This window comes from Cnephaeus nilssonii (assembly GCF_951640355.1).
Source record: "Cnephaeus nilssonii genome assembly, chromosome: 14".
Taxonomy (NCBI): domain Eukaryota; kingdom Metazoa; phylum Chordata; class Mammalia; order Chiroptera; family Vespertilionidae; genus Cnephaeus; species Cnephaeus nilssonii.
Window position 1 is genome coordinate 25906091 of NC_137085.1, and position 25901 is coordinate 25931991.

Sequence of the window (25901 nt, forward strand, 5' to 3'; positions counted from 1 at the left end):
CTGCAGGATACTTTCCCCAGGTTTGGGGGACACAATGAGGAAAGCCGGTCCCGTCTACAGAGCACGTCTACATGGCTGACCTCATTGCATCTTCACAACAACCCATGGGGAAGATAGCAGAGCAACAAGTATCATCTCTGGTTTACAGATGGATGATGAGGTCCATGGAGGAGAAGTGACCTGCTCAAGGCCACACAGCAACTTATGGCAGAACTGAGATTCTGACTCCCAGGGCCATGCTCAGCTGATACTGAGTCCACCACCTCTCTATCAGCACATCCCTAGAGTGGAGCGACAAGTGAGGTGGGGGTGGGGTGGGGGGAGAGGGTGGTCCTTCACGTGCTATGGCACCTCAGTGAGTGCCTCATAAATGCAAAAATAAATGCCAAAGTCTGGCTGGGTAGCACAGTTATTTTCCAAGCCAGGTCATCCTGGCCTGAATACCATGCAGTGTTTGCTCCTCTCAGCCTGGATCCCAAGCAGGATGTCCCAGCAGGAGGGGCGAGGCTCCGACCCAGGCATGAGGCATCTAGCCCACTCTGAAGCTGCACTGATCTCCTAAGGGCAGGCATCAATGTCTGCTTTTCCTAGTAGCCCCAGCAGGCTTGATGGCTAGGAGTTACTTCCCCAATGCTTCAGGAAGATTGTTTGTCTGGGTTTCTGGACATACAGAGCAGAGGCAGTGTGGTGCAAACAGAAGCAGCAACAGACTCAGAGCTGCATTTGCACCTTAGCGTGGTGACCTTCAGTGAGTTACTTAACTTCCACAGGCCCCTGTTTCCTCTTGTGCAAAACAAGGACCCCACCTAGTGTCTCTTAGGACAGTTATTGCCAAGACTGAGATAACATCCTTAAGAGCACCTGGTACAGTGTCTGGTACACAGTAGGTGCTCAATAAACGTTGGCTTCCTTATTCTAGACCCTTGTTCCCTGCTGGTGCCCCCAGTGTCTGCCATCCTGTGAGGACCCTCCTAAGTAGCTGATCTAGCTTTGTTATTCACTCACTAGCATTTATGGAGCCCCTGGGGATGTGCAAAGCCCCTGAGACCAGGTATCACCCAAATCAGAAGACCAGGGATTTGAAACCAGGTTTCCTGAGCATGTGCACATGGCAGTCTCCCACCTCCCTCTGGGGTCTGGACGAGGAAGCTTCTGCTCCATTTCACGAAGGGGCTTTGGTGGGAGGAACCCTGAGAGTGAGCTGGAGGCCAGAGCTGGGCTGGAGGACATTTGGAAGTGGCAGTGGAGGAAGAAGAAAAACATTCCTGAACATTATGTCCACAAGCCTTGCTCACTGGACCTGGCACTCTCTCCCCCGGACACTGGCCTTGGGGCTCTGTCCACAGGGTGGTGTGGGGCTGGAGCGAGGGCTGTGGCACTCACCGGCATCATGACCCCTCGGTCTCCTTTGGCACCCTTGAAGCCATTCAGTCCTGGGCGACCCTGAAACCCACAGAAGATGCCTTAGTAAAACCACTGCCCACCGGCCAGCCTGGCCCACGTGTCCTCTCTCACGTCCAGTCCAAGGAACACCAACACCTACAGGTCGTCCGGGGAGGCCAAATTCTCCTTTGTGTCCTGGCGGTCCTTTGGGCCCCTAGAGGCAAAACAAATACCAACCCGATCAGAAAAGAACAGAAACTCAAGGGCCAGGGAGATGGAGAGGTGGCAGGGTGGGGGAGGGGAAGCCCACCTGCCATTGTGGGCAGTGGTGATGGTGAACCACCGACTGGAGGAAGGAGGGCAAGGAGCAAGTATGAGGTACCCACCTGTCTGGCTCCTCGTCTCCCAGCCTCTCTGTGCTCAGCTGGAAGCACATGCTCAACCCATCACCGCCCCACACCCTCCTGTAAGCTCTACCCCACCCCAGTCTCTGCACCCAACCCTCTCAGACAGTCAGGCTAATGAAGGAACCCAGGTAGCCAGACGCCGGCCAGCTCAAAACGTGGACCTTTGCCCTAGGTCTTATGTCCCAGGGCTCTCCATGGCCCCCATTGGAATAATGCAGCCCTGCCTCTCCCCTCATCGCAGTCTGTTCCAGTACCTGGTTTCTGCCTTGTTCCTACCTGTCCCTAAGGACCAGAACCTTGGCCTGGCACCCCAGTTCTCCTGCACCCCATTTATTCCAGGGCTGGCTTTCTATGTCCACATGCTTCCAGAGCCACCGCCCTGTTCTAATCTCCTGCAGGAACCTTCATGCCTTCTGACATACGGGGTGCACGCAATGCACCACCTCTTCCCAGAACAAGCTCTACCTCCAGGCCACGCCTTCCCACTCCTGTAGCCAGTTTGCCCTGTCTCCCAGGAGAATGACTGGCTTAAGCCTGGGGCCCATCTTCCTGTTGCCATTAACATAGATAGTCATGCCCTGGGAAATAGCAATTAAAGACTGAGTTGAAACAGGCCCTGCGTGTAAAGCACCCAGCCCAAGTTACTCTTAGGGAAAGAAAAGCAAGGACAGAGGAGTTAACAAGACACGGGGGTATGTTCTAGTGCAGAGCCCCTCAAACGTCAATGTGCATCGGTGTCACCTGGGATCTTATGGAAATGCAGATCCTGTAGGTCTGGGATGGGGCCTGAAACTCTGCCTTTCTACTGAGCTCCCAGCTGATCCATGGGCCATGAGTAACAGGGCTCTAGTGAGTTTGTAAGGGAACTCTAAGCTACCTTAGTCACAAGGGCCACAGCTGGCTCACATGGCACCTTAATGCAAGTTAGAAGAAGAAGGTGCCGCCCTTACTGTCTGTGCTTGGCAAGCTGTGCATAAGTTTACTGTGGTGGGAACAACTTCCTTGGTCACCTGCTGCAGACTGTGGCCAGCATTGTTAACTATAGGTGATTCCCATAGTATTTGATGTTAGTTAAGTGGTTAATCAGTAACACATGACTCTCCCAGTCTGCCTTGGCCTTTAGCTAACCCTCTCCAGAGCATCTATTTTGCCTGGTAAAAGGGACGAAGGCCTCAGAAGGCCCTGTGAAGAAATGCACTGTGGGTGTTATGGGCTATTCATCAAGGACATGTGTCTGTTAGAGCAATATAAGTCCTTTCTCCCCAGGACTCAGATCCAGCTTCAACAACAAAAAACCAGCCTAAAAGGTCTCAGAAGAATGAAGGTATTTATTGGAGATAGTGGGGTGTAGTGGCCAAAACCTGGGTTCAGAGTCCAGCAGGCTGGGTTCAGATCTCTGTGATGCCACTTACAAGCTGTGTGACAATGGGCAAGTTACTTAACCTCTTTCACCTCCATTTCTGGGTCTATAAAATGGGGATTCTGATAATCACCTCTGAAGGTGGTGAGGATGAAATGAATGAGCTGTGTGAAGTATCAGTACAGCATGTGACACGTAGTGAATGTTCTACTAGTACACCTGAATTTTCTTTGTTTTGGGGGGAGGAAAAAAAGACAGGGAAGTTTAGGGTTCATCCTAGGGAACTGGTAGCTTAAAAACTGTTCAGCAGCCCAAATGGATTATAGATTCCTGGAGAAGTAAGGCAAGAAAGGTGCTACCCTGTCATCTAGTACTAACTCAATACTCTCCCTTACAGATGGGAAAAGGGAAGCCCAGACAGAGAAGAGGACTTGCTCAAGGCCTCACAGCAAATGAGCAGCAGATCCACGTCCAGAACCCACAAAGCCCACAGCGACTTTCTGGGTTCCTTTGAGGAGTTCCCTGGGCAGTGGCGATCTTTAGCTGGCAAGACCTGTGACGTAACCATGAGTGCTCACCACCATCCGGTTCTCCTCTCCTTCCTGGACACACGGCTAAGCCACATTTCTGAGGCCCCACCCACCCAGACAATTGGGTTCTGGCCAGTAGAATGTGCTAGAAGTGATGTTCCTCATCTCCCATGATCTCTTTCCACCTCCTCAGCCTTGGCCTACCAGCTGGAATATGTCAGTGTGGCCCTGAATCCACAAGATGGCAGAGTCCCAGATCACAAGCATCCTGGGTCCCTGAGTCACTTCTTGGAGGGAACATGCCCAACTAGGAACAACCACAGTGGACTTTATGCAGCTGTTGTGTTAAGCAACTGATATTTTTATTTAATTGCAGTCAGCCTACCCTAATACACACACACATTTTGTCACATCCTTTTTATTTTCACAACTGGAACAACTCAGTCTAATTAAACTAAAGTATAAGAATTGCCTCAAACCCCAGTCCAGACCCAGCTGAGAGACTCTCTGGCTTACCATTGGTCCTGGGGCTCCGTGTACTCCAGGTTCACCCTGAAATAGGGAGACACAGACTAGTCACTCAGAGGAACGTAGTTTGTGGCAGAAACAGAGATGGGATACCAAAGAGGATGTGTGCCTTCAGGGTCTGGTGACATAATTACCTTTTCCCCCCTCAGCCTTTCCAGAGGAATGTCCCCCGTCAGGATGGCGCCCGCCTCTCCCTTCTCGCCCTGCAATTCAGAGAATTTCAATGAAGTTGGACTCCTCGCTGCCTTATCCAGAGGCTCCCCAAGGCCTCTCAGTCCCACTGCCATGATTTCTGTTGCCTTCATCCCAGCCCTCCAACCCCACTGCTTGGCTCAGACACGACCCTCACTAGAGGGCTGTAATAGCCTCCTAAGCGACTGACTGTTCTCTGCTCTATTCCCTCCCCTCCATGCACTCTCACAGGCTGGGACGCTGCTAGCCTTCCAGCTCACAGATCGACAGCCTCACTCTCCAGCAACCAGCCGACAAGGTCCTCCCCACCTCTTGCTGCACAGCATCCCCGGGGACCTCTGGCTCCTAATGTATTTGGTGGCTTGCTTTCCTAACAACTTGACTCGAGATCTGTTCCCACCAAGAATCCTTATTCCCTGTTAAAACTTCTGAAATTGGGAAGGAGATGAAGGTATGAACACTAGAGGCCTCTCTCAACAAAGGGCCCTGTGTCTCCATGTGGAACGCAGGCTCCAAACTCAGGCTCCTGTGCAACTGGACCAGGCAAAGTTTCTCAGTTGTTAGGAAACAGGGGAGGTGGCAGGAACACAGCGTCCAGTCCTCAGCAGAGCCATCTACTAAACCAGAAGGCTTCCAAGAAGATATGTGTCCCGAGCAAAGGCCAGGCAGAGAAACCTTCTTTATCACTCCGAGGCTTTGGCCCCAGATTCCCATGCTGGCCCCGGGGGAGCTGGGCTGACCACGTTCAACTCTCCCTCCGATGGGCCAGAAGCAGCCAAAGCAAGCAGAGCAGCCTCTTCTCTCCGTCCCCCAAGCCCACACCTGATATTAGGATCTTACCACTCCGCAGGTGAGGAAAGGCAGTCCTGAGCACGCCAGCAGCAAGAAGAAGCAAGTACAAAAGCATTAGAGGCAGAGCAAGAGAAAGCGAGTTTTCTGTTAGGACGGGAGCAGAGCTGCCTGGGTGTCCAAGGTGGCAGGGGTTAGGGGAGGGTCCCTCTAGATCCATCTGACCTTATCCCATAGAAAACGGAGTGTTTAAAGCAAGAGCTGCTCTTCCCAAGCCAGAGCTGCCCTGGACCCATCCCATCTCCATAGCCCCTGGCAGCAAACTATCCCAAGACATCACCCCATGTGGCACCAAACTTAGACCCCTTTTCCCTGCACACTGAACTCTCCACCTCTTGGAATTATGGTCCAACAGACACTGGAGGCTCCTCCTTGGGGCTGGTGTGGAATGGTGGTGGGAAGGAAGAAAGAGAGAAGCCTAACACTCCCTAGCCATCCCTCCTCTTAGAGACATCCCACCTCCTCGACTCCCCAAGGAAGGCTCAGGGGTTGCTCCCACTGGCTTTGCACGGACCTCCATTACAGCAATGACCACACTTTCTATTGGCTCTTTGGATGTCTATTCCTCTTATCTTATTTCTATATCCCTAGTGCTCCATACAGGAATCTGGCTGGAATGGATAGAAGATGGACGAGTTCATAAATGAATGGGTGAATAAATGCATCCACCCCAGAGTCTTTGCAGTCTGTTTATGGACGTCATTTCCACCCTTATCTATAAACACCAACTGGGAAGTTAATTCTCAGAGGCACATGTGCAGGGTACAAAGGCCAGTGCAGTACTCTGGAAATTCCCAGGACATGTTCTGCATATCAATATTTATTCCAAAGATTCTGGACCAAGACTGCCATTAATTATACATGCTTTCATCCAACAAGTCTTTCAATGTCATTTGTGTACCAGGCCCTGTTCTAAGAACTGGAGCTACAGAAAAAGAACTGGCTGACATCTGCCCTTAGGGAACGCACACTCTCATGGGGGTGCCCACCAGGCAGTTAGACAAAGCACAGCACATGTGATGACACATTCAAGGGAGTGTTGGTTGAGTCTTTTTCCAAACTCAGATGAAAATCCATTTCTCCACCCACAACCCACCTTCACTCTGGAGGAACCTTGAGATTATGAAAGTTAACAGCTGGAAAAGTGATTGCTAACAGATATGGAGCTTCTTTTGGGCGTGATGAAAATGTTCTGAAATCAGGCAGTGGTGATGGTTGCACAACCTTGTGAATATACTAAAAAAATGAATTTTACGATGTAAAGGGGTGGATTTTATGGCATGTGAGTTATATTTCAAATTTAAAAAAAAGTTAACAGCTACTTTCAGCCAATTTGAAATGTTTAGTAAATTCTGGAGCATGACCCCACCCAGACATCTGGGCCCCTCTTACCTGCTCTCCTTTGAGTCCTGGAAATCCAGGCACACCAGTGTCACCTTTTGGTCCTCTAGGGCCCTAGAAGGAATCATTGAAGGGTATTTTGTTGTTTGTTAAGATTGAAGAGCTTTATCCAAACGGAAGTATTTTTTTCAAAAAGTAGAAGAATAGAGAGTGCCATTCTCCTGGTAGATAAAAAATCATGATATTTTCCTGGTCTAGAAATTGTGGTCTGGTGGAAAGAAGACAGCACTGAGCATTAGGAGGCCCAGGGGCCCTATGCCTCTTTGAGCTTTGGGTTTCTCCAAGGGATGAAGGTATGAACACTAGAGGCCTATGGAAACAGCCCGTTCCTGCCGCCTCTGCCTCCGCATGGGTCCTCCAGGCCATCCTGCAGCCCACCCCACCCCACCATTCAGCTTCCATGACTCCTCTCCCTGCTCTGGCTCCCCATTACCTGTGGGATGGGATCCAGAAATCATAGCTTGATACCCGAACCCATCCCAGCCAGCCTCAGTATCTGGTCTTTCACTCCCCCCGCCCCGTACCACCAGGAGTGAGCCTTTTCCCTCACCCTCTCCATACTCCTTGCTGCCTTTGCACTTCCGCCCATGTCATTCCTCCTGCATGAATGCCCATCTACCCCTTTGCAGAGCCAGACTCTGCACACCCAAAGGTGACCTCTTCCTAACTCCAGCAGACACTTAACTATCTGTGACTATGACTCATAACCAGACATCTGCCCCCAAAGGCCTTTCAACACTATTGCTATTTGGCTTTTCACAAGTCACTGTCTTGTCTTCTGCATTAAAGGGTGAGATACCCTATAGAACACTTTCTACACAGAAATGCACTTTCACCTTTCGTGGTGGAAGCCCCAGAGTGTGGGGCACATAGATTTAATTATTGGATGTCTAGTCTATGCTTCCCCTCTCCCAGCCCCAATGCCACCATCCTCTCTCTGTAGGAACTTTATCTACTGTATCGACTTGAAATGCTTGGCTTGCATAGAAAGCCAACATGCACAGGAAGCCAACCACTGGCTGGCTCTTGGGCAGAGAGAGATGAGTGACCCAACTCTCCATAAGATGGTCACAGTGCAGTCGAGGAAAAAAGACAAGGACACAAATAACTGTTACTCGAGGCAGAAAAGGACCACAGCAAAGGTGAAAATAAAGCCCCATGGGACTGACCGGAGGGGAGGATCCCTCCAGGTGGGGGCCAACCAGGAAAGGTTACATGAACAAGATGGCACTAGAGCTTGGTCATGCAGATGGAGAAGAGCATTCCAGGTGGAAGGAACAGAATGAACACAGCCAGGAGGCACAGAGGGAATACAGTTACTATGGTACTTACTGGAAACCCTGGCAGCCCAGGCATGCCCTCCGGGCCCTGTGACACAACAAAGACAAAGCAGGTGGTTTAGGGGCAGCATTTCCAGAGCCAGCAGGAGCGCTGCATCTCCAGGGCCCGCCCCCTCTCAGCACCTTCCAAAGACTGAAGCATGTTCCCGCACAGTGGGGCTCATGATCCATTTTTGCCGAAGGGGATGCTGAGGCCCAAGAGAGAATTGAACTGGGCAGTCACACAGCTGGTCAGTGGCAGAGCCAGGAACTGTGCACAGGTGCCCAGAGCCCCTGCTCCCGAGAGCCATAACTGTCTGCACTGTAGGTGGTGCCTCCTTCTCCGTGAAATCGCTCAGCATCTGAAAACTCTGGGGTGATGAATGCTTCACTGGACTTTGATAAACAGCCTCAGAACACAGGTTCCTAAACTGAGGAATGGCGCCAAAGGCTGTTCTGGGCTGTGTGAGGGTGGAAGTGGGGCATGTGGGTGAGACTCGGGTCTTTTCCCCAGGTAGAGTGAGAATTTTAAAGGACCAGTCATTTGAAAGGCCCTGGGACGCAGTGAGTTTGTGGTTCACTCCACATGGGGCCAGGACTCTTCTTCCTGTCAGCCCTCATACCCATATACCTACTAAAGGCAGAGTATCCTATATAATAAAAGTGTAATATGCAAGTCGATTGAACGACTGAATGACCAGTCGGCGGGAGGCGGGGCTGGCGGGCAGGTGGCGCCAGGCCAGCCAAGGTGCATGCCAGTGAGCAGAGGGAGGGGATGGTGATGGGGGAAGGGGGGCATGGCAGCGATGTGGGTGGGGTTGGGGGGGGGCCCGTGGGGCGGCCTGCTCCTGGCCTGAGCTGTACCCTGATCAGCCAGCCCAGTTGCCTCCCACAGAGCTGTCAGTTGGACATCCCCTTGGGGCTCCCAGACTGTGAGAGAGTGCAGGCTGGGCTGAGGGACCCCCCGAGTGCATGAATTTTCATGCACCAGGCCTCTGGTATATGTATATGTATATGTATATGTATATGTATATGTATATGTATATGTATATGTATATGTACTAGTTTATGTACACACACACAGATATCCAGATAGCAACAAGTTTATCAATATACTGTATACACAGTGGGGTGGAAAAGCATGAGGGCACTGGTTGGACTTGAGTCTTCCCAGGGAGGGAATTGCCATAAGCAGGAAACTCCTGATCCTCCATTAGGGATGAAGGGACCCTGTGGGTCTGGACTTGCTGAAAAGGAGAGGGGTTGGGGAGGAAGGACGGTTCTAGGGGTGGGGGCAGGGCAATGCAGGCAGACAAGGCCCATCTTAGAATGGAGATGCCGAATCTTCAATTTTAGTCTGTGCTTTGCTTTAGTATCAACTCACTAACACCTAAACCTCCAATAGTTTGGGGAAAACCAAGACCTCTGTGAACTGACTTTTGCTTGTTAGCTCCTTTGCTTTAGGGTTTGATTATTGGGGTGCTCTGGATGATTTTAGTAGAAATCAGGGAAAGGAGGCCCCATTGGATATAGCACAAAAGAGACAGCATAATGACCTGCTAACAGGTCACTCAGCAGCAGGAGATACCAGCTCTAGAGGAACCTCCCAGATGTTTGCAGAGGGCACTGAATGGTGGGGTTCAGGCCACCCTCACTGGGGACTGCAGGAGTGGGTGGCCCAGCAGACATGTGGACTGCACAGCTGTGGAAGTATAAGCCTCAATCTCCATGTCAGCTACACAGAGTGCCACAGTTTGCAAAGCAGCCTCTTATAAGCTGCCCCCAAACTAGTGAGGTGTTATCAGAGAAAGGCTCAGAGGCTCAGAGTGGTGTGTAGCAGAGATGGGGCTGGAACCCCAAGGCTTCTACGGCTAGAGCTCTCCCCTCTGTCCCCAGCTGCCATGAGCAGATGTGGAAGATGCAGTGGGATTCATTGCACAGGCTGCGGAGGAGGCTTCCTTCCTCTTAAGTCCTATTGTGCCATGGACCGAGCCTGTGGACTTGCAGAAAACTAATGTAGCTTCTGTGTGTCCCTGGTGTCTCAAATGGGCCTAGAAAGACTAAAGCAAGTCATGTTCCCTCCTCTTGTGTCCGTTTGCCCATTAGCACAGATAGGTTTCTCTAATCTCTTCCTGTTCCATGAAATGAGATCACATAAATAAAAGCAGGCCAAAAAGCGCTGCACAGACGTCAATCGGGTTATTATCTATGATTCTCTGATTTCCATTGCACACATTTGTGATGCACAGGACTGGAAGCTTCCTTTGCACTGGACAACACTCCCTGCGTGATCAAACTAATGTGATAGCAACTTCTCAGAAATGCAAACGTCTCTTTCTGCTCTACTTTGATATAGTCTATTTCTATGCTTCAGCTGCTAAAAGGTTTGCAAACCAACCCAACCTAGTTTCAACAGGGATATCTGGGTAGGAACCTCACTCTAGGGCCAGCTGTGGATACATACCGGAGGCCCAGTGAGCTCGGGAATGTCGGAGAGATTCATGAATCCATGGGTCATGTTGATCAAAGACTGGAAGGAGAAAAACCAGACAATGAGACAGAGGGTGGCACATGTTCCACCATGTTCCTGGCAGCGAGGCTTTAATTAAACTCAGCCAGCATGGCAGAACGCGGGCAGTCTGATGACACCCTAAACCCACTGCCAGTACACGCATCCCTCCCACTGCTTAGGAAACAGCTCGGAGCTGCCTTATCACTTTCCTCTTTCAATCAATCTTAAAATTGCACAACACATGAATGCCTTATCTCTTTTAAAAATTTTAAATATATATATATATATGCCCACAGAAAGCTTGTAGTGTTGTTGGTGTGTATATGCGTACGTGTGTGTGCATATGTGTGTGTCCATGTAATTGTTTTATTTTTTATTTTTCAGTTACAGTTAACACACTATTATATAATTTTAGGTGTACAACATAGTGATTAGACATTTATGTAACTTACAAAGTGATCACCCCAATAAGTCTAGCACCCGCCTGGCACCATACATAGTTATTAACAATGTTATTGACTGTATTCCCCATGCTGCATTGCCACATAGTTATTTTATATAATGGCATCAGGCTGTACGTATTCTTATTCACCTTGCTTTTTTTTATTTTTTCACTCCCCCTTATAGCACGGAAATCTTTCCATGTGGAATTTGGGGGTATAGGCATTTTTAGTTTTAACAGATCGTCAAAGAGCTATCTAAAGGAGTCATATAATTTACATTTCCACAAAAGCATGTGGGATTATCTATTTCATCACACCCTTACCTACACTTGATATTTTAAATTATATATATAATACTTTTTTACTCTAGTCATTTTTTTCTAATTATTTGGGATGTTTTGACTTTCTATCGATTACCATATAACATAATTTCTCTCAGAAGGGCCACGATTTTTAACAAATGTGATATCCTAATAGTAAATGGACCGTGATCTGGTCCCATCCCACAGCTCAGTCTTCTCTATAAATTTCCATCACTCTCTTCCCACTCCCATGCCTTGGACACATACACGTATTCCTGTTCTGTGTTTTGCCTCATAGTTTCCCTGCCACCTGAATTCTGGAAGTCCTGTCCTCCATGCTTATGTAGTAAAATCATTCTTAGCTTTTAAATCCCTGCACAAAGACACTTCCTCCAGAGAGTCTTCCTTGATTTATCATATCCCAAACCATCTTTCCTCCCTTGTGTCCCCACTTATGTTCCTTTGCTTCTCTGTTACAGCCATTCTCATGACTGCAAATGCTGCCAACCAGCAGACAGTGTTCTGGAAGCACCAGGTGAGAGAATAGTGGTTCCAGGGTAGAAACAGACAGGAGGGGCACGCTGGCAGGGGAAACTCCAATGCCATATGCTGGCCAGGTGCCCCTTGGATAACCAGCAACCCTGAAGTTGTGGACAATCTTCTTTCCTTTAGCAAAGGCAGAAAATAGCCATGTTCTGACCCGGATGATACTCACACTAGGCAAGACCTCGATGCGCCCTGGTGGTCCCCTGGGCCCAGGAGGTCCCACAATGCTGGCTCCATCCATCCCTCTTTCACCCTGTATACAATGGTGAGAGCGGAGAAACAATTCACTGTGCATGGATAACGCTCCCAGACCAGGCGGGACAGTCCTCACACCCCACCTCAGACCTGTGACCTCACCTTGAGCCCCGGGTCTCCTTTTTCTCCTTTGAGACCCTGGAAAAACAAAGAAACAAAGATCTTTGTGTGTGTGTGTGTTTGGTTTTTTTTTTTCTTTTTCTATTTACTTTGCTCACTTTCTATCTATCCTTGGATCTTGCCATCTCTCCATATTCACTAACATGGATTTTGTCTCAGGCAAGGGGAGCAAAAGATGAGGGGCAAATTCCCCATCCCAGAGTCAGAAGGAATACCCCTCAGAGGGTGAGGAGACCAGAGTCCTCTCCCAGCAAGTGGTGGTGGTGGTGGTGGGGGGGGGGGGGGCGGTGTCCTCTTGACCCTGAGTCTCAGAGCCGGCATCTGGAGGAGGATGGGGAAGGTCAGACTTCTCCTGGACTGAGTGCTCAGCTCTAGGTCCCATGTGATAAAGATAATGAGGTTTCTAAGGTTGGTCCTCTTTACAGCAGGTATCACAGCAGAGGATAGACAACACTCCGGCCTCCCTGGGACTAGGTGTATCAGGGAGGGGCACCTTCAAGCACTGGCTTTGAAATGGGTCAAAGTGTGAGTATTGAATGGGGCAGCAAGAAGGAGGCAATGAAGCAGAGATGCTGGATGGTGAGGGACTGCAGAGAGAGTGGCGGGGAGGGAGGGAGGGAGGGAGGGAGAGCGAGAGCGAGAGCGAGAGAGAGAGAGAGAGAGAGAGAGGGAGGTTCCCCACAGGATGTTTTGTGCAAAACTTCTGTACTGTTCCTCAAAGAAACACTTGGTAAAGAGCACCTAGGCTCCCATTGCACAGCTGGGAGCTGGAGGCACAGAGAGGGTGAGTTATTGAAAGTAGCAGAGCCAGTCCCCTCACTCCAGCACGACAGCATGACAGGCCTCCAAATGAAGTTTTCAAAAGCCCACCTTGCCCAGCCAGTGTGGCTCAATGGTTGAGCGTTGACCTATGAACCAGGAGGTCACAGTTTGATTCCTGCTCAGGGCACATGCCTGGGTTGTGGGCTCGATCCCCAGTAGGGGGCATGCTGGAGGCAACCAATCAATGATTCTCTCTCATCATTGATGTTTCTATCTCCCTCTCCCTTCCTCTCTGAAATCAATAAAAATATATTGAAAAAGTATTTCAACCTACATTTGGTCCTGAGATTCTGGGTTCATGCCGTAGCCTGATGTTTCCAGAGCCTTCAATATACTAAGGAAGGAAGAAGAACGAGAATATCAGGCCCAATTCCTGAGAACCTACTAGCGCCAGGTGTGGTTTTGGGAGCTGGAGCTTGGTGGGAATCGGCACAGCCCCTGCCCTCAAACCGGGGTTCAATCTACTGGTCTTCCCAGTAATCCTTAGGGCATATTGTTCTTCAACCACAGATAGGGTGAAAGTACCTCAAATTCAGGTTCCATTGTACACTCAGGGCCTGGGGGCCCTGGGGGTCCAGGAGGCCCTGGGGGTCCCATGATCCCAGGAGTGCCAACTTGTCCATTTTTCCCTGGGGGTCCTGGTGAGCCTCTGTTGCCGGGGTCACCCTGTAGGGAAGAGGACAGGCTGACTACCCAGCCCTGGGTTAAACACAGAAGGAACGACACAGACCCTGAGTCAGAAAATCATTCTTCAAGCTTAATTAGGCGGATGAACCTGATGGTTACTGCTTAATGGTACAGAAACAGCTGTCTGGCTAATTGACATTGTGCTCGATAGGCTGAGCACACGTGTGTGGAAGGGCGAGGATGGAGAAACACCGCAGGTGACTCACTCCCCTCCAGCGCCAGCTGTCCTGTCTTCCCCTGCAGTCCCTCTGAGATGTTTCTCTCTGCCCCACAGTCCGATCACAGTAAACCCAGAGAAAGGGAAGGAAGGATTGAAAACTTTTCTTTTTTTTCTTTTTACCTTTTCACCGACTGAGCCATTAGGCCCTCTTGCTCCCTGAAAAACAAACAAACAAGACAGAGTCAACAGGTTAATTGATATCTCTCTCATTAGGTGTGTTCAGAAGAGAATTTAGAACTATGGACGCTTAAGTCACAGGATATTAAAATGGGACTCTTCCTCTCCCGGTTTGGGCCGATGTCTCAAAGCTGGGTGCGTTATGAGAGTTGTCAGTTGCAGGCAAGTCATGCTGAAGGCTTGTGCGACCCATTTTTCACGATTAGCTCATCACCTACCTCAAGAGTAAGAAGGAGTTGAAGTTTAACCACGGGAGATCATAGAGGAAGAATCCCCATGGCGAGCCGTCAGTGCACTGGGCTGTCCCTTTCCCCACTTCCCCTGCTCGAAGCCGAAGGAAGGGGCTTCAAGAACTTGCTATGTATTCACTAGACTTTTGGAGATATGTAGAAGGATGACTGACTCTCTTTGGGGAAAAAAAATCTAAAGACCAAAAGCTGGCTGAAATGGCCCCAGAATTGGGGGGTGAGGTGTTGCACTAAGCAGGCTGCATGTCCACTCCCAGGAGACACTGTCCTACATTAGGGGACTGCAGTTGGGGTTCTCTCTGGGGAATCATGAGGAAACCTTAAAAGCACCCTCAAGGGAAGGAGCCAGCAATTGCAGGGCCCCACAGAAGGCCCTGACACCTGATTATGATGCCCTTCGCCCCAGTCCCATTTCCCTGAGCTAGATTCCCTTTCTACACCCACTCCATAGAAATGGCGGAGTGGATAGTTCCAAAAGTCATGCTCAAAAATCAGAGGGCGAGTCACACTGAATCTTAAACAGGGAAGAATGCCGAAGGGAAAACAGGTGGAAAGCCAAAGCCAGAGGCTCCAGTCAGAGAGAGAAACCAGGGGAGAAAAGTATCGGCAAACTGGTGGTGGAAGCCAGGAGGAGGGTGTGGCTCTGACTGGGACATGGTTGAAATTTTGGAGCAAGGCACAGCCAAGGAGCCCTGCCCATCTCCCCTCGCCTCCCACTCCCACTGCCAGTCCAAGAACAATAAGAGTTATTTCCTGGAACAAAAAGATAGGGCAGAGGCCCAGGGGCTAGGGAACCCTGAGAAATCTAGGGGCACCCCAAACTCATAAGATCTGCTGCTGAGGTACCTGCCTGATGGCACATCCTACTCCTCCCATCCCCTTCCTGAAACCCGGATGTCCCAATAGTAGCTACTGCACAACAACCCAACAATCTGTAAAAACACACACAGAAAACAGACCAAGAGGGAGTCCAATTTTGAAAGCAAACCCACAAACAAAAACACCGCACATCTGAGGGAAGGCAACAATGCCAACAATGGAATGTATGCCTGAGGGAACAGAGTTAAGAACACAATCCAATCAGTACGTGAAGGATCTGATATATATTCTCAGGGAGGAAAGGGAGGATAGTACAGTCGTGAAACAAGCCACTATGAAGTAAGAACAGTGGTTATGGAAAAGAATCAAGTAGAGATCTTGGAAATAAAAATATATAACTGTTGGAAGAAAGAACAGGACAGAAGGTCTGAATGACAGAAGAGACACACCTGGAGAGAGAACTACATAAAGAATCAGGTTACAGAGGCCCTGCATGTGGAGAGACAGTATTTGGGCCCATTCCACCAGCTCACAGATTCGGGGGCCACCACTTTGGAATATGAGCAGATCAGGCTGGGGACGGACGAGCTCTTCCTATTGGAATTTACATGAACAGGTAGAGTGAAAAGTGGGAGCCCCAAGGAAAAGGGTCAGCAAAGACCTCATACTCCCCAAACGGTGGCGGTAGAGCTGTACTTCGTTCCTCCCTGAGAGAACTGTGCTAGGCTCTGCACTGTCTTGGAATTCCAACCAGCACGACTGCAAGTCTAGTGGCGACGAGGAAGTATGGAGAGATCAGCTACACAACAGAAACCCGGGACAGAACCAGGCGCAGGAACGAGTGCTGCATGTGGCAAAAGCGTGGTTCAGAATCATTAGTCATATCAGCTCATTATGCTGACTGGATTTGCTAAGGTCGTTATTAGACTTCCTCACACAGGAACATAAAAAAAAAAAAAAAACGAATAAATTCATGGATTTTTTTTTTTTTTCTGTTGTGGTTTCTGAGACAGCACAGCTTAGTGCCTGTGGGTGCCTGTTGGTTTTGCTCACGGTATTTGTTATAACGATAACTTCAACACGCTACAGTGACAAGGGACTGCGGTTTATTTAGTTTCATGGAGGCCTACAATCCTGATTTTGTACCAAACATGGCTGATGATGAAATAAGGCATAAAATGGGAACTCAGGCCAGTATTAGAATGTTTAATTGAAATATGTTGTTACAAGCTCTAAACCCATGACTGGATCCTAGTCAAGAGCAGCGGGCTGCTCAGGGTCTGGAGCAGTAAGTACCCTGCTCTTTATTATACAAGACTCAGAGAATTGCTCAGAGCCAAGTTGGGATTACGTGGCGAAAGGTAAGGTAATGATGATTTACGTACACTTCCCTTACACTGTGGAAAAGATAATGCAAACACTGACATTTCAGCAGCTCAGTGAGATTACTCAAGGCCACTTTCTCGGAGCTTCACGTTCCTCAGCAATTCTGGGCACTGAAGAAAATGTCAAAGCACAAACTCTTTTCTACCTGGTTGTCCTAGTATCTTTGGAGACTGAAGAAGACAATGAATGATTCAGATTATGAAAGAAATGCCCTCGCCGGTTTTGTTCAGTGGCTAGAGCATCAGCCCGAAGACTGAAGGGTGCCAGGCTCAATCCCCGATCCTGGTAGGGGCATGTGGGGGAGGCAACCAATCGATGCGTCTCTCTCACATCGATGTTTCTCTCTCTCTGTCTCTCCCCGTCCCTTTCACTCTCTAAAATATCAACGGGAAAAAAAAATCCTCGGGTGAGGATTAACAACAACAAAACACAGATTATAAAAGAAGGGAAAGAATGACTCTGTTAATCGTAGGTAGATGCTGGAGACCTGGACAGCAGAATCTGCAGCGCCAAAAGCAGAAAGGGATTTTCCAGAGGCCCATCTCCAGCAGGTTCTTCAGCATACTTTCCAGAAGCATCTGTATCTGAGAAAGCAGGCTGTTCCTCATCTACTCCTTCCTGGGCTAAAGATCTCAGAATCAGTTGATCTTAATTTGGGGAAAATAAATTAAGAAATACTCCTATTGTGGAAGTCAACATAGAATTATCTATTTGATAAATTCTTAACGACCATCCACATTTTGAGAACAACCCCACATTTGAAAATGATTATATATTATATTTTCTTCCGGCCCAATAAACTGGACCTTATTCTTTGGGTGAAAACCCCACTTCAGGCAACTTGTCCTGAAAATGACAACAGAGGCCAATTTCCTCATAAGCACGAGGAAAGACCTTTCTCAGGTGTCCATGGGAGGCATTGCCTCGGCAAGAAATGAGTCCCTTGTCATTGCAAGTGTGCAAGCTGAAGAACAGATATTGTGGAGGCTCAAAGGTATCATTGGGCCCAGCTGGCTTGGCTCAGTGGTTGAGTGTCGACCTGTGAACCAGGAGATTCCGATTCGATTCCCAGTCAGGGCACAGGCCTGGGTTGCAGGCTCGATCTCCAGTGGGAGGCATGCAGGAAGCAGCCTATCAATGATTCTCTCTCATCATTGATGTTTCTATCTCTCTTTCCCTCTCCCTTCCTCTCCAAAATCAATAAAGATATATATATGCATCATTGGATCTTTTGTTTTATTATATCCCTGAAATTATTCTAATTATTCTTTTCTTTAGCATGATTTTATTATTTTACATCCAGACCATGCTCCTTGGTTTACCTTTTGGTTTTTTGGTTGTTTTTTTTTTTTTTTAAGGTAAATGTTATGTGTAAGTTTCCCCTTGAGCTCCCGGATGCAAATTTGCAAGTCCTTCTCGAGTTTGCTTCTGCTTTTACTTCACCAGGAAGCATCATATACATACACAGTGTGACAAAATTAGGACTCATAGCAAACTTCAGGGGGAAATGTGATTTGTCTTCAACAATTATATCTGAGCAAGCCTGCTGCTCCGGGCACGGCTGCTTCTCTGAGCAGCTGCTGAGCGCGCCTGCGATGTGTGTGTGCGCGGGATGTAAGTGTGCGGATATGGGCGTGGGTATTTTTAAGTGCCAGACGAGTGTGTGGGGGTTGTGTGGGGGGGAGGAAGCTGGTAAGAACAGGGAAGATGAGTGTAGGTCTGTGATGTTTCCTGCAAAATTTAATTTCTTATGAAAGAGTCGGTACATGTAAAATGAGTTCTATAAAGCCTGGCAATTATTTCTTCTTTTTTTCTGAGAAATGAGCTTTCCACGAAAATCCAGTTACTGGTTCAATTAAAATAAACACACTTGAAAACGGACAGAAACTGGAAATTCAGCTCAGTGAGGGTGGTTGTATACAGAAGCCCTTGCCCCCCTCCCAGCTGGGAGAGACCCTCCCTCTTCCAAACCCCAGAAAAACTCAAGGCTGCGCCACTAGGGGGCTGATCTTGTCTTTATTGCCCTCCTTTGTGGGACATGGCTAATCTCATCACCAGCCTGGGAACACTGGGGGAGCAGGAACCCCACCCACAGCGCAACTAGGGGCTTACAGAGAAGGAAGAGAGTGAAGGCATGCAAGACTCTGGGAATGGAAGATGAAAATGGCGCCTGAAAGAAGTTGCATCCATTCATCAAAGGCTAACAAAGGCCTGTGCTAGGTTTTAAGGATTCACAGACAATACTGGGACTCTGTGTTTGTCAGGGTGAGGGTAGGAGCGGACAGATAAGCTAACAGCAATCGTGTCATTGCCTAAGCGGGGTCCCAGCAGAATAAATACTGTGCAAATGGGAAGTGGAGAAAGGAGGGGTGCTTTCCGCTGGGAAGGAATCTGGGAGAGCTTCCCAGAGGACATATCTGAATGGGGCCTGGGAGAACGAGGGAGGGAAAGACACCTGAGACAGAGAAAACCAGGGCAAAGTCCAGGAGGCTGTGGGGGAAGAGCATTTCAGTAAGGCTGGCTGACCTGGAGGCCATCTGAGGGCGGGTGGGGGGTGGAGCGAGAAAGGCAGGTCGGGAAGGGCCTCGAGGGTTCTGCACAGAGTTACGGTTTTTTTCCGGGGGGCAGTGGGGAGACAACGATATCTTCTCCTCGGAGAGGGCAGTGACCGAGGGAACTCCACTGTAGGAAGTGGTCCGGGCAGGTGGGTAGGGCTGGATTGCACGTGGGAGCTTGGGGCACCAGTGAGGACCCTGATGCCGCAGTGCGCATAAGGAGAGATGACCGTGAGGCCAGGATGGACAGAGGGGCTAGAGATGTGGACATCAGATTGGCCAGTCCTGGTGCCGGACAGATCATGGCCGGAAAGGGAGAGGAAGGGAGTTGGAGCGGACTCTGTTTCTGAGTCCGTGTAACTGGCACCTGGTAGTGCCCTTCACTGAAGCTGGGGACGTGCAGGAGTGGGCAGGGCGGATGCTGAGTTCAGGACTGGCATAAAGAGCCCCGGATGGAGACAGCAGCAGAGAGGACCAGGAGGGGGTTAGAGAGGGTCTTTCACAGAAGATGCAAGGTCAGATTTAGAGGTCAGAGAGGGGCAGTGTGGGCCTGGTGGCTGCCATGTGTTAGAACACTCCCACCTTCCTCTTACCTTCTCCCCCTTTGTCCCGGGACTGCCGGAGGCTCCGTCAAGTCCAGGCTGTCCCTTGGGGCCCTGGAGAACATCAGTGACAATCAGCCCACAACATCCTTGATAAGAGTCAAATACAGAGTCTTCCTACATAAGGAGGCCAGGGTTGGGAGGACCCAGCAGGTGAGGCTGGTGGCTCCAGGGCATGTGCCTGGTCGATGGCGGGATGCCTGTCCTGGCCAGCAGAGGCTGAGCACCTATGGACGAGGGTCCAGTGTTTGCTTCTGCGGAGGAATCAGGGGCAGGGTGGGACTAGATGGTCTCTGAGGGGCTCCCATCCCGGGCCCAGCACTGACGTCCTATGATTCCAGGATCCCATGTGAGTCTGCGTTTCCTACACTGACTAAATAAAGCAGCAAAACAATGTGTAGGATGATATTTTTCTCAGCTGCTGCTTCTTCTGAGTCTTAGCAGGGACTTGCTGAGGATTTTTGTTTACAAACATTAGCTGGCTGCTCACTCCCCGTGGTGAGCTTAGACAGCACTGGGGTCTGCGGTCTGCATGCCCCTCCCTGGCTGAAGGAAGACCTGTGGCCACAGGGAGGAGAGATGACTTCAGCAGCTCACCCGGGGCCCAGGTTCACCGGCAGCTCCGTTCTCTCCAGGAGATCCAGGGGGTCCCATGAAAACATCAGTTCCCGGTTTCCCTGGAGTCCCAGGTAAGCCAGGTGGGCCCGGGGGGCCCGGGGGACCCTAAAAAATAGACAGTCTGTTAAGAAACATCAGAGGAGGGGATAAATATATACTGAGCACATATGTTCTCTCCATTCTCTCCATTGCTTACAACAACCCTACGAGTAGAGACGGGTGTGCCCACTTAGCAGGTGAGGAAACTGAGGCTCAGTGAGATGCTATAACTTGCTGAAGGGGCCACACACACAGAGCTAATTCGTAGAAGAGCTGGGATTTGAATCCAGGTCTTGCTGAGCCCATTTTATCATGTTTTCTCCTCAGGTGTATGCACACAATAAAAACCCAAATCACTGGAATCCTCAGAGATGCTCTGGTTAACTCACTTTTTTTTTTTTTTAATATATTTTTTATTGATTTTTTACAGAGAGGAAGGGAGAGAGACAGAGAGTTAGAAACATCGATGAGAGAGAAACATCGATCAGCCTGCACACCCCCCACTGGGGATGTGCCTGCAACCAAGGTACATGCCCTTGACGGAATCGAACCCGGGACCTCTCAGTCCGCAGGCTGACGCTCTATCCACTGAGCCAAACCGGTTTCGGCTGGTTAACTCACTTTTCTGATTAATCAAGAGGCCAGTCAAACACTGCCTGTTGTGCTAGCTCTTATTGTTAAAAAGCCTCCTGCAATGTGCTAGTCTCTTTAGCCTCTGTCTGGCTCGGCCGACCCCATCAGCCTGGAAGACCCAAGCAGCGAATCCTAAAGCCTTCCCGCCCGGTCATGGCGCGTGGGCAGAGGGCAGCCGAGTGGAGCCATCTGTGTGGGGGTTCAGCTCAGGTGCCCCAAGGAAGAGAGGGCGCTGAGGTTGAGGGCAGGGACAATGGTGTCAACTGTGGCTGTTGAAGGAAGGTGCTCCCTGGGGGGCAACTTAGGGACAGACCAGTGGGGGCCCAGCCATGGGCAGGAGGCCAGAGAAGCAGGAAACCCCGGAGGGAGAAGAGGAGTGGAGAGGAGGGAGGGAGTGGCCTCTGGGTAGGGAGGGTTTCAAGAAGAGCCTGGAAGCCAAAGTGAGAAATGCTGTCTAGCGGAAAGGCCAGTAGGTCTCTGTAATGTAAAGGGTGGGGTGTGGGCAGAGCCAATCTGTGGGGGTGAAGGCCATGGACACACCTGCTGGAGAAGGCTGCCAGGGGAAGGAGGCAAGTGGGGAGGTGGGGTTCTGAATGTAAACCTAGGCTCATGCTCACTTAACAAAACTACCGACGTGGGGAAATGTATACAAAGATATACAATATAATGAGCTCCCGGGAGCCCACCGCCAGCCTCAACAATTATTGATGGTGGCCAATCTGTTCCGTCTGGTGTCCGCCCTCTCTCCCCTCCCTCCCCCCTCCCTCCCTCCCCCCTCATCCTCCCTCTCCCCTCCCTTCCTCCCTCCCTCTCTCCCTCCCTCCATGGGGAAGGCCACCCAGACACCAGGCCGTGTCACCCTCACACTCACTCTTAACAGCTCCTCACTGTGCCCCAGGTCACCAGAGCCAGAGCCGATTTCCGAGCCCCAGCCCAGGCCAGAGCCCTCCGCCTCTGCTCCCACCTGCGGAGAAAAAAACTTCTCACAACTTGGTTTCCACTGCCACTCCCCAAGGACAGCCAGGTCACCGAAAGTTTTCCCACATTCTGCAGCTCTGTTAACGTCTGTGTCCGCCCTTCCTTCCAGCCCTTTCTCCCACTCTGCAGCTACCCTCCTCCCTCACCACCTCCCAGCTGTGCACCAACACGCAATTGTCCTCAAACATGCTACATGTTTTCACATCTTCGCCCCAACCCTCCTTTCCTGCTTTTCAAATCCCTACTCATCCTCCAAGGCCCATTCAGTGATCACCGCCCCCCCCCACCCCCGCCACCCCATTTTCAGACAGAATTTCTCTCTCTCCTGTGTTTCCACCAGCCTCTGTTGAGGTCTCGATTTCATACCAGGACCACCTGACTTGAAGTTCAGTTGTGTGCGGTCCATCAGCCACTCTAGACTAGGACTCTTCTGGGTCAGCCCAACCTGAGACACTTCTGGATGCCCAGTGAGTTCTGGCACCAAGAAGGCATTCAGCACATACCTGTTGAATGCCATCAGTTCCTCCAAAGAACAAAATAAAACCCCCTAAACACCCTTCTGGTATCTACCTAACATCAAGCCACTGCTATGTCACCGGCACCCAGCAGATAATAGGTTCTATTTGCCAAACGACCTGAGAACTGGAATGACCTCATGGGTACCACTGTGGGATTTGCTGTTCAACTTATGGATCATGTATGAAAAGGGGTGGTTATGGACAGTGCAGAAAACAAAAGTAGAAAGTCCAGACACTAAAACTCATCTCTATTCAACTCCTGGGAGCTATGACCTTGAGCAAACCCTTAACCCTCTCTGAGCCTCATTTGCACAAATTTGTTGAGCATATACTATATACCAGGTAAAGTTTTCCATGTATTAACTTATGTCATCCTCACAACAATTCAAGGTGTAGGTACTATGATACTCACTTTATTCAGAGAGAGAGAGAGAGAGAGAGAGAGAGAGAGAGAGAGAGAGAGAGAATTTGCTACAGTTTTGTTGTACAACCAGGTTTAGATGCCTCTCTCACTCACTGCCCTTGGGTAACTCTGAGATTTAAAATTATCTTAAAGACTTTCCAGAGTGGATGCTCTCTTGCCTGTCCTTACTGTGCCTTTAAACCATTTGCTCAGGAATCAGGGCATCCATTTCCATGCATTGCAGATTCCTGCACTCAAGGGTGATCAATCTTCATTAGTAATATGCCAGGATGAAGTATTGCGTGTTTGTGTCTCCTTTTCTCCTTTCTCTCTCACCCTCACAAGTACCCAACCCACATTCCCACCCCCACCCACACACACATACCTCTCTTCTTAGAGAGCTTTTACAAATCCCACTGGAAAAGTCATAACGGGATGGTGGAAACAACCCTCATGGTTCTACCACTTTGCGGCATCAACTGCTAACATTTAGGGAGGGTATTTCCTTCCAGGGTTTTTGCATGTGTCTATTTTTAAATAGTTAAGACCACACAATATGCTCAAGTTTATAACCAGCTTTTTTCCACTTAACATTGTGTGGTATTTTCCCCCATCATAAAGTACTCTGAATAAATATAATTTTAATAGCTGCATATGTTCTGTTATTTGAATATATTTTAATCCAACTAACCATGGTTAGCTAGTTAAACCATGTCCGATTTTTGTTTTCTACTATGGACAACTCATGGGAATCCTTGTACGTAGCAAATGCTCCTTTACGATGGATTCTTAGAAGTTTCTGGGTCAACAATATGCAGTTTCATGGTTGCTAATATGTGCTGACAAGCAACTTCCCAGGAGTAATAAACCCAGCAGCACTCCCACCAGCATAGCTGACCTCACCACGCCCTCACCACGTGCCAACTGCTCAAAGCAGAAAACACGGCGGGCCTAAGGACAACTGACCCAGTTTTGTCAACATCTCAATGGCTAAGAGAAGAAGGGGGGAGACAGCCACAGACGAAAAGAGACTTAAGAGACACGGCAACCGAGCGTCACATGTAGACCTTGTGTGGATCCAGGTTCAAACAAACGTCAGTAAGAAGATTTTTTTAAACTCCGGTATTAGACAACAGGAAAGAACCATTGTGAAATGGATAATGGCATTGTGGGTAAGGAAAAAGCAAAAGGTCCAGATCAACCTACTAGCAATACACATGAACATGTTGATGAGTTAAATGAGACGAGGTTTGGGATTTGTTTTCAAATACTCCAGCCTCCTCTCTGCTCTGCTCCAAAAGGTGGGGGTAGGAGGTGGAACGCATGAAGCACAATTGGTGCAATGACTTGACCTCCCAACCACCCTCTTTCACAGGCAGAGATTTCGGCCCAAAGAAAAGAAAGGATGTGCGTGAGGTTACACAGGTGCAGCCAGAAACTCCTGTTGGAAGGGACGTGATCCCCTCCCCACGCACACATCTTTGATGCTTCCATTCCCTCTGCAGCCCCGGCCTCAGGCCCCGTCTTTCAGGCTCCCCACCTCCAGTGAGGGGATCTCCTGACATCTGAGATGGGCCTTTGCATCTTTGGTGAGCTCTGCCCGTCAGAAAGCTCTCACGTCAGTGTAAGGGACGCATGGGACACGAAGCCAAGTGCCCTAGATTTGTACCTCTTGCTTTTTCCTCTACAAACTTCCGCTTCCTTGTCTGTTCCCCAGGCTGGAGGCCCCTCGAGATCCCAAATTGGGCAGTTTGCAAACCAAAAGGAAAGCGCACCTCTGAGAGAGGCAGGGACAGGCTCCTCCCAGGATTTCAGCCTTTCCTTCTCTCCTCTGTAAACCTTCCCGCCTCTACACCACTTACCGAAGTGACCGGAGGGACCGCTGTTGCAGGAGTGACCGAGGTTTTGGGCAGCAGGGGCCCCTCGGGGGGAGCGCGGCCCGACTCCTCCGCGTCCGCCCTGGACAGGGGCTCCTCTGTTGTGGCTGCTGACAAGTCGTCTTCAGTAGGACCCTGGAAGCAAAACCCACACAAGGAATCAAGGTGATGCAATGTGCACACTGCTGCCTGCCTGGGAGTTTGGGTGACTGTTATTGCTATGGGACTAGCCCAACTTCAAAACCCTTTCTTTCCGACCACTGTCATTCTCCCCAACACATCCACAGAAGCACGTACTCCCCTTCTGAAAGATGCATCTCCTCTAAGCCCCGTGCCCAGTAATGGGGCAGCCCCTGCCCCCTCCTCCCAGCAACCCCTTCCTGCTCTGGCCATTCGCCCTGAGAGGGTTCTTCGTGGACAAGCTAAGAGGTAGCAGGGTTGAGACAGATATCTGCTCCCCTGCCCCTCTGCCATGCTCCCTCCATGGAAGGAGCTGAAGTTACTGCCCCCTCCCCCGCCCCCCATTGGCGCTCTGACAAGCTGGATGGGCATTTGCGCCTGGGAAGGAGGTAGCTGCTCCTGTCTCAGGATGCTGACCTCTCTGCCTCCTGTGAGCCACAGAGGATGCAGGGGGGCACTTACAAACGTGACTGCTTGCTCAGGGGCTGCTGTGTGTGTGCCAGGAGGGGGGCCACCGGTGGGAACCTTGCTGGCCTCCTCTTCCTCTTCCTCGTCCTCGCAGGTGCTGAGGGGCATTTCTGCAGCAGCTGCTGCTGTTGTCAAACTCCCTTCACTGACTGGACCCTGAAACAAAATTGGCGCGAGGGACCTGCCACTTCGTCCTCGCCTCTGGATGGTGGTGCGTGACCGCAGGGAGAACGCTGCCAGGCCATCAGGTAATTGGCACGGCCACAGCGCCCCTTCCCTTGCTCATCTGAGACCTCTCAGATGGTCCCTTCCATCTCCCAGGGTCCTTCCAGCGCACCGAGCCTGCACACCCCCACTCACTGGACAGTCACCCCCTCCACAGCCCTGCTGGGTAAGTTCTAGTTTCCACCGAGACAAGACTTGGCAGAACTGGGACCGGGTGCCTAGCAGTCTCACCTTGTGATCAGGGCTTTACCTTTAAAGAAGTGTGTGTGTGTGTGTATGTGTGTGTGTGGGGGGGGGAT

The 25901-nt window shown here is 50.1% G+C and overlaps 1 protein-coding gene across 4 annotated transcripts in view; it reads right to left on the reverse strand.

Moving 5' to 3' along the window:
* Nucleotides 1-25901, reverse strand: part of COL15A1 (collagen type XV alpha 1 chain) — a 98127-nt gene that overhangs the window by 18772 nt on the left and 53454 nt on the right. For all 4 annotated transcript variants that reach the window (XM_079791258.1, XM_079791260.1, XM_079791261.1 and 1 more), the window contains 17 exons: nucleotides 25372-25533; nucleotides 24715-24864; nucleotides 21825-21917; nucleotides 20261-20386; nucleotides 19655-19717; nucleotides 13997-14032; nucleotides 13495-13635; nucleotides 13244-13303; nucleotides 12130-12165; nucleotides 11942-12025; nucleotides 10434-10499; nucleotides 7983-8018; nucleotides 6642-6704; nucleotides 4343-4411; nucleotides 4197-4232; nucleotides 1544-1597; nucleotides 1384-1443 (listed from right to left, as the gene is read on the reverse strand). In XM_079791258.1, coding sequence (XP_079647384.1) covers nucleotides 1384-1443; nucleotides 1544-1597; nucleotides 4197-4232; nucleotides 4343-4411; nucleotides 6642-6704; nucleotides 7983-8018; nucleotides 10434-10499; nucleotides 11942-12025; nucleotides 12130-12165; nucleotides 13244-13303; nucleotides 13495-13635; nucleotides 13997-14032; nucleotides 19655-19717; nucleotides 20261-20386; nucleotides 21825-21917; nucleotides 24715-24864; nucleotides 25372-25533 — 1335 coding nt within the window. The remainder of the gene's footprint in view (nucleotides 1-1383; nucleotides 1444-1543; nucleotides 1598-4196; nucleotides 4233-4342; nucleotides 4412-6641; nucleotides 6705-7982; nucleotides 8019-10433; nucleotides 10500-11941; nucleotides 12026-12129; nucleotides 12166-13243; nucleotides 13304-13494; nucleotides 13636-13996; nucleotides 14033-19654; nucleotides 19718-20260; nucleotides 20387-21824; nucleotides 21918-24714; nucleotides 24865-25371; nucleotides 25534-25901) is intronic.